The sequence below is a fragment of the Solanum pennellii genome, chromosome 12, assembly GCF_001406875.1.
Source record: "Solanum pennellii chromosome 12, SPENNV200".
In the NCBI taxonomy this organism is placed as follows: Eukaryota; Viridiplantae; Streptophyta; class Magnoliopsida; order Solanales; family Solanaceae; genus Solanum; species Solanum pennellii.
In genome coordinates, this window is record NC_028648.1 from 16,879,402 (window position 1) to 16,887,444 (window position 8,043).

General features: G+C 35.4%; 1 protein-coding gene across 1 annotated transcript in view; it reads left to right on the forward strand.

Annotated features, from left to right (window-relative positions):
• The window catches only part of LOC107005288 (electron transfer flavoprotein-ubiquinone oxidoreductase, mitochondrial), a 31,365-nt gene extending 25,514 nt beyond the window's left edge, over nucleotides 1-5,851 (forward strand). Inside the window, exons 14-17 of the mRNA XM_015203841.2 lie at nucleotides 4,319-4,398; nucleotides 4,963-5,091; nucleotides 5,175-5,241; nucleotides 5,521-5,851. Of these exons, the coding sequence (XP_015059327.1) occupies nucleotides 4,319-4,398; nucleotides 4,963-5,091; nucleotides 5,175-5,241; nucleotides 5,521-5,604 (360 nt within the window). The 3' untranslated portion in view covers nucleotides 5,605-5,851. The remainder of the gene's footprint in view (nucleotides 1-4,318; nucleotides 4,399-4,962; nucleotides 5,092-5,174; nucleotides 5,242-5,520) is intronic.
• Nucleotides 5,852-8,043: the final 2,192 nt, after the last annotated feature.

The following is an 8,043-nucleotide window of genomic DNA, read 5'->3' on the forward strand; positions in this document are numbered from 1 at the left end:
TATCACCCTCAACGAAACCAGTCAAATAATTCAACTGCCTTACTTTGCGAATATGTCCCGGACCATATTTCTCTCCACATCGGAAACACAAGTGATTCGACTTCCTAAACTCGTAAATCTCAGGAGTAAGCCGATAAGGTCCATTCCTATTAACCATAGCAGTAGATGTTTTTCCTACTCCTTGCACAGCTGCCGGCAACACTCGGTTTGCTACTCTGTTTCTCCTTCGGCCAGCTTCAATTGCCATTTCCTTCATTCTCGCTTTCTCTACAGCTTCCTTCAATGTCCTCGGTTTGAACATTTTCACCTCTAATCTGATCTCCTCTTTTAGTGCTCCAACGAAACTAAATAGGAAGTGAGCTTCATTCAACGCCGGATTTCGTATAAGCATTTGAGCTTTTAGATCCTCAAATCGTCCTAAAAACTCTTCCACAGTTCCGATCTGTTGCAATTTATTAAATTCTTCCACCACATCACTCACTACAATTTCCCCAAACCTACTTATCAAATCCTCTTTAAACTCAATCCAATTCGGTATTCCTCCACTTAACACCATTGACTGATACCACACTTCCGCTGCATCGGTCAAATACAACGCAGCCATTTCTACCCTCTGTTCATTGCCCACTCTGTACTGTGTAAAAAATTTATCACACTTTCGGATCCACACCTTCGGTTCCTGACCTGCGAAACAAGGTAACTCCCACCTAGGTAACGTCACTGCATTCGGCAGAGCTCTGTGCGATTATCCACATTCGGAATAGGTAGTAAACCTGCTCCCACATTCGGAACCACCTGAGCTCTCTCCAACACTCCCAATCTCTCCAAAATTAAGTCCAATGTTCCTTGAATTCCAGTTTGAGCATGACGTACTTCCTCTTGTGAATTCAGCAGATCAGCTAGCATTTCATCGTGCCTTGTTAGCTTATCCTCTGTAATCTTCCAACGTGTACCCTCAGCCATCACACAGGTTCGAAGGCTCTGATACCAACTGTTATGACCTTAATAAGATCACAAATTCAATTTATAATTTGAATTGAAATTCACAGAAACCAGACCAACTTTATTGATAATCGGAAGTCTCAATTACACGTAATGAACTATCAACTAAGAACTTCATAACCTCCATAGAAAAGCTGTAAATGCAAAATGAAGAAGAAGGATGAGAACAAAAGGAAGTACAGAGAAAGAAGATAGAAGAGAAACAGAGAAGCAGAAAGGAAGGGAACGTGAGAAGAAGAGAGGAAAGAAACGTGACTTTTCTCAACAGTTAGTTATGCTTCTCTCTCCTCTAACCACTATTATATAACCACCTTCAATCTACGTGGCATCATCCTCACCATTACTTCCCATTAAATCCTAGCCGTTCCTTTCTAACGGTAGTTACTTCTTCCAAATTTCAGTTACTACAGTTACTGCTGTCGCCTTGTTCCGATATCGAATCCCCACCTCGCTTCACTGATCTTCACTTCATAACAAACTAGTGCTTCTGCCACAATCTTAGAAACTTTGACTGATAATATGATAGTAAGGGCATGATATGAAGGTGACAACTACGATAACTTGAATAAGAATAAGCAAGAGTTCGATTGGCAGTGGTTCTAGTACCTTCACGAAGATCAATGGGAAGATCATTGGTAAGTGCTCGACTGTAGTAGGAGACATTGTTGGAGCAGGTAATGAGTCACCAAGATTGCTATGTGAACCTGTATCAGAGTTAGAAATACCAACTGGATTAGCAAGTCCAGCAGGAGGTTGAGGTCGTCGGCAATAGACCTTAAGAGTTGGAGGTGGAGCTGGGGTTGGAATGGGAAGGACTGCTATGGTCTTCTGATTTTTCGTATTAGGAGAAGAATATGGAGAAGTCACCAAAAAAGTAACATCTACAGTGATCAAGTACTTATTGTAGAGGGATCAAAGCATTTACAACCTTTTTATAAAAGCCTTGTGTTGAAGTTTACCTTTTCTGGGGTTAAGGTTATGAACATAACAATTGGAACCAAACACACGTGGAGGAAGAGAAAACAAATTTTGGTTCCGGTAAAGTACTTTGATACTGCAATACAGATGAAGGCATGTGATTGATTAATTAGCAAGCAGCAACATCACCCCAAAAACATAGAGGGACATGATTGTGAATGAACAATGTTTGAGCTATTCAATTAGATGTCTGTTCTTCCGCTCAGCAACTCCATTTTTGTCGAAAATGAGTTGTATATCATTTGTATACAAAGTTTTGGCTTTGTTCCACACTTTGCAACAAGTTTTACAAGACAGAAACAAATTTAACAACTTAGGATCAAGTGAATTCCACAGAAGAATACACAATTGTACATCAATTTTAACCTAAGCAGGTCTATCAGTTGCTCCAATATTAATACTGTTTTTGAGCAAGTGATTTTCAAATCCTTGACCTATAAACCACAATTCTACAGAGGCTGCCCATGAGGTGTAGTTACCACTACCATCTAACTTTACCCTAGTGATTACCAGTGATGGTATAGAAGAAACAATTGACTTAACAATCTGATTTGGAGTAATATGATTATCAGTGTGGTTATGAGGCATTTTTATTTGTCACAAAAAGTAGTGCTGATGAAGTAAGAAAGTAAGTGTCTTCAACAGATATGGAGAAACAAAGTAGACAACCAAATGTAAAAAAGAAAGAAATTAGACAGACTTTGGAGAATGAGAGAAGAATGAGAGAGGTGAAAATGAATTGAATCTGATATGATTGATTTAACAGCTATTGATCATCCCTGCGATCTTTTTTCTTTTTTTTTTTTCATTTTTTTTTACTGCAGATAACATCCAGAGAGAGGGGGCTGAAAATAAAAGCCTTGTGGCTCTGATACCATGAGAAATTAGAAGAAGAAAAAGAAGAGATATGGGGAATTAAATTGTTTATTATTCCCTCAAGTTGATGGACTTAAATAGTTGTTACAGATAATGTAAATAAGGAAAGAAACTAATAAAATATCCTAACTACTTAATTAAAGGGATTGGGGAATATTCTCATATCTAGAGCATCTAAATATACCATAATTAACAATGTTTGCTCTGGTTGTGGACTAGGAAGGACATCTAAAAATGGTTATCCTTCACAAACATTAAAAAAACTTATCTATACAAGTTGGTATGTCATGTGAGTTTGAAATTTAACAAAAGCATGATAACATTCAGTTCAATCTCAATTTTATTTTCCCCTTAAAGAGCCCTCCTGCTGCATTCTTTCAGAATGTCTCCAGATTGGATGCTGTAATTCAGACCATGCTGGCATGCTCCCTTTGTACTTATTTTAGCTTTCCAGCAGATTATGCATGGCTTCAGGCATTACCCTGAAGGACTTTTAATATTGCTCATCAGCAATATGAAATTCAGATATTATTTTCCTTTTCTTTTGGGAAACGCTATAGTGATTCATTTCTTTTGAAGTCACTGGATCACCAATGTAGCTTAGAGGTGTTGCTCACTTTTATTTTCTTATTGTGGAAGAAGTGCTCTCTCATTGACATGTCGTTGATCTCTATGATATATGAAATTGAATGGCACTGGCCTATGAATGTTCATGGTGATGATAGAAACCGAAGCAGATTGGTCAGTACTACAGAGAGGACTCATTAGCTAAGGGGAATTGGCATATTAACTCACTTTCCTGTTACAACACAGGAATTTTTTAGTTATTTAGATGAAAAAAGGAAAATTAGGAGAGTAATCATTTTCTTTTTTTTTGAATGACAAGGGAAACCCGTAGCCGCTACCCTTTGGGTGCGCACAGGGTAAAACCCCCGCTCCTATGCAATAGCTCGCAAACCACATAGGAGAGGTAACCCGCACAAGGCAAACCTGATGCGACGAGCTCGACCCAGAGGCAAATCCCTTGCTTTCGCTGGCAAGGGGTTTCGACTTGAGACCTCCAACATGGAAATCCCAAGCCTAAACCACTGGGCCACCCCGAAGGGTTAAAATTAGGAGAGTAATCATTATACCACATTTTGTTATCCCCAGGTCTGGTTTCTTTTGGTCACAAATCAAAGTACGTTGATTTATTGATTGACATCTTTGGAGAAACAAAAAAATACTGATGTTTATTCTCTTTAAAATTAAAAGAGACTATGTTTCTCATTTATCAAATGAACCATAAACCGTAGGATCTTGCATACCAAGCCGACTCAACTTTTCTGTGTTTATTTGTTTCACAATATACAGCTGAGGTTAAGAGTGCTCTTTTTAGAGAAGTTAGCTATGTTATTAAATTGCTGAGTATAGCTCACAGATCAACTATGGTAATTACATGAATTTGGTCCTTTATTTGCAGGAAGCACAATTGTTCTCGCCGATTGAGTACCCAAAGCCAGATGGTGTTGTATCTTTTGATGTACCGACCTCTCTGTACAGGTAGACGGTCTAGTCACAAACATCTTCTGATTCTTTAATTGGTCTGTAAGTGATTAATTTGTTTGTTCTACCTCAAGTTATATTATGGCTATATTTCCCCTATAAGAAAACAAATTTTATATGGCAAGTAAAATTGAATAGTTTGGTCGAAGGCGATGCAATACGATTTAAATGTGCTTATCTGATGCACAGTTTCACATAAATTCTTTTTTGAATGGAATGTCAAAGCGGTAATTGTGATCTCTCAAATTAACAATGAATTTCTTGCGAGATAACCAGGAATTATTTATCCAACTGAATTCTTATTTATGTTTTTTTCATCATGTAAGAACTCTAGACTATGGTCTGTGAATCCTGGTTAAGTTTTCTTTTTAATAGAGGTTGCCATCACGGTTGAACATATCACATCACTGTGCCATATAAAGTACTTAAATATGTGAAGTAAGACCCTTTGTGTTGAGGAAGGACTAAAAGATCTTTCCTTTTTAACCCCACCTCGAGTGGTCAGATCTTCTTTTATAACAGAACTGCTGATTTTCCTTTCTAATTTCCCCCTTCCTGTAGGAGCAACACAAATCATGATCATGACCAACCATCTCATCTTCATCTGAAAGATCCCACTGTTCCAGAAAATGTCAACTTGCCCAAATATGCTGGACCTGAGGCACGATATTGTCCTGCACGAGTTTATGAGTAATATTCTCATCTGGAAAATAATTTTTCATTTCCTTCTCATGTGCTACATATTTGTTCAATTTTCCTCTTCAAAATGATAGGTACATCCCGGATGAGACTGGTGACCTAAAGTTGCAGATCAATGCTCAGAACTGCTTGCACTGCAAGGTAATTCTGTCTTGTGGTCCCTGGTTCAAAATCTTGAGTTAAAGCTGTTACAACCTAAAGCCAGCTATGAAAATTGGGTCAGATACCTGTGTAGACTTGTCTAAGCTGCAATAATCCATAAAAGATATTGTTCATCCGGCAAGCTGCCATGGGTCTTGCTGATAATCCTTTGGCAATTCAACGAGTCTATCGTTCACTTGCTTAATTTATGTTCATATGCAACTTGATGATGTTTCATATTGACATCCAGATAACAGTAAAAACTTGTGTTTCTTTCAGGCCTGCAGTATTAAAGATCCGAAACAGAATATCGAATGGACAGTTCCGGAAGGTGGAGGCGGCCCTGGTTACACAATCATGTAGATGACCTTCAGCCCTCATGAACTGCTAAAAATGAATTCTCCCCAACCCTGTGAACTGTAAATTTTTAAAATGCAGCTCTTTGCGCTCATACTTCATCTTGGATCCTAAACGTTGCTTGATTGTAAATATATTCATGAATGAGGAAGTGAAAAAGGGATAGGTTCAGGGTTATTCATTAAAATAATTAGTTTACAATAAATGTACTCATGTTTTTATGTCACGCTTCGAGCTTACCCTGAGGCTGACACTTGATAATCATTGTTGTTCACCTTGCAAACTTTTGACCTGGCTGACTACTCAACGGAAGATTAACTAAAACAGATTTAAGCTTTAAGACATAATTTAAATTTAAGTCTTGGAACTTGCAAAACTCAAACTATATCAAAATAGTATATTCAAAATTGTCTAAAAAAATACTTTGAAAACAATAATAGTTTGTCAATATAATTCAAAGGAAATATTGAAAGAAACACAACACTAACTATCTATGAAGTACTTATAGTTCAACATGGATATTGAAACAAGATCCACGACACTTCAAAACAACTAAATTGAAAGACAGAAGTGGATCCTTTGAAATGCAATCAGTAAAAAGTGCAAAGTGATTTCAATGGAATACCTAACGGTGATCCTGGACATTTTGATTTGTATTATGAAGGGATGCATGTTGAATGACATTAGTATATTGAATGTACGAGTATATAGTATAGGTTGAGAAAAATAAATAACTTGACTGAAGAAGATGAAGCAAGATACTCAATTGAATGTAAAGCATAAGTAGAGATAAAATCATTTAAAAGCTTTACAAATAATATGATAACTCAATGAACTGTACATATATAAATATGATCATGAAATACTCTTTACTCTATCTGGGAGATTCTTTTATCGATAATTTTTTATGAGTTACGTGATGATGAGTCTCGTTGACATTGCCAGAATTGTCCTATACCTTGTTGAGGTAGAGAACACACTCGTGGATCTATATAATAGGCCTTCTCAAAGGCAGTGAAGAGTTGTTCGAATGTCGGTATTATTCTCTAACACGTTGGTTACGTAGTATATGGGGAATATGAGGTGTCCGAATTCTACCCCATAACGGTGCTCAATCTATTATCTTTAGAAATCACTCATTGGTCAAGATAATATACTAAAACTAAACATTATATTATCTTACATACAAGATTACGTACTAACAAACATTAATAATGTAAAAAAAGATGATAATTATAACTTCTTATCATTTATCCTTTAATCAATCATCTTTTTGATTTTATAATTTATCCTTTTGCTTCCAAGAAATATTACTATTTGATATTTTTGGGAATCAAATGAACATATAAATTTAAAAGAGTGAAAAAAGTGAACAAATATTCTAATGGAATATTTTTCAAAATGTCAATATTTTAAGATTTAAGAGGATTCATTAGCAACACTTTCAACATTTAGTAAAAATGTTAATTTTTTAATTTGTTATGTATCTTATTTATGTTTTTATTATTTGTATTAATTTGAAAAATATAATTTTTATATAACAGATTGGAGAAATTTAGGGGAGAGAATTATTTTTAAAAGGAACAAACGCTTAAAAGTCTAATCCGTTACAAAACAGAATTTTCTCATTATCGATATTCACACCTCAGCTGAAAACAAAATCTATTTTTTCTGTTTGGTAAAAATTTATCTGGACAAAACGGGATAAAAAGTTCATTGACAAGCAAGTTCTGAGAAGAAATTTCAATAAAATTGGTGGAATGTAAATTACAACATGTATTAGTTAATTGCTTCATCCTTAATGTGTTTGTAATTGATTATAATTTGATATGAATCTTTTTACATAATTGTAAATCGTATATATTTTCGTTTTAAATTGTATTTATCATGAACAAGGTATGAATAACTAGTGTTGCTGAATTTCTCAATTTTTTTTGTTTGTTAAATACGAAAATAATAATGGATCATAAGAAGACAAACTTTTTTTTATTGATTTTTGTTTTTACTTTTTTGAAGAAAAAAAATATCCCCACGGAATTCAAATTGGAGGAAGTACAATATACTACGACAATTTGTAATGTATGTTTATTTTTTGGGGGGAAAATGTACAAGTATCCCCTCAACCTATGCCTGAAATCCAGAGACACACTTATACTATAATAAGATCATATTAGGCCACTTAACTTATTTTATAAGTAATTTTCTATCCCTTTTTGGCCTATGTGGCACTAGCTTGAAAAAAAAGTCAACCGGCGTTGGACCCACAAGATAGTGCCACGTAGGTAAAAAAGGAGTAGAAAATTATTACTCCCTCCGTTTAAAAAAGGATGACCCAGTTTGACTTGAAACGAAATTTAAGAAAAGAAAGAAGACTTTTTAATCTTGTGGTTCTAAATTAAAATTATGTCAAATGTACCAAAATGTCCTTTAATCTTGTGGTCTTAA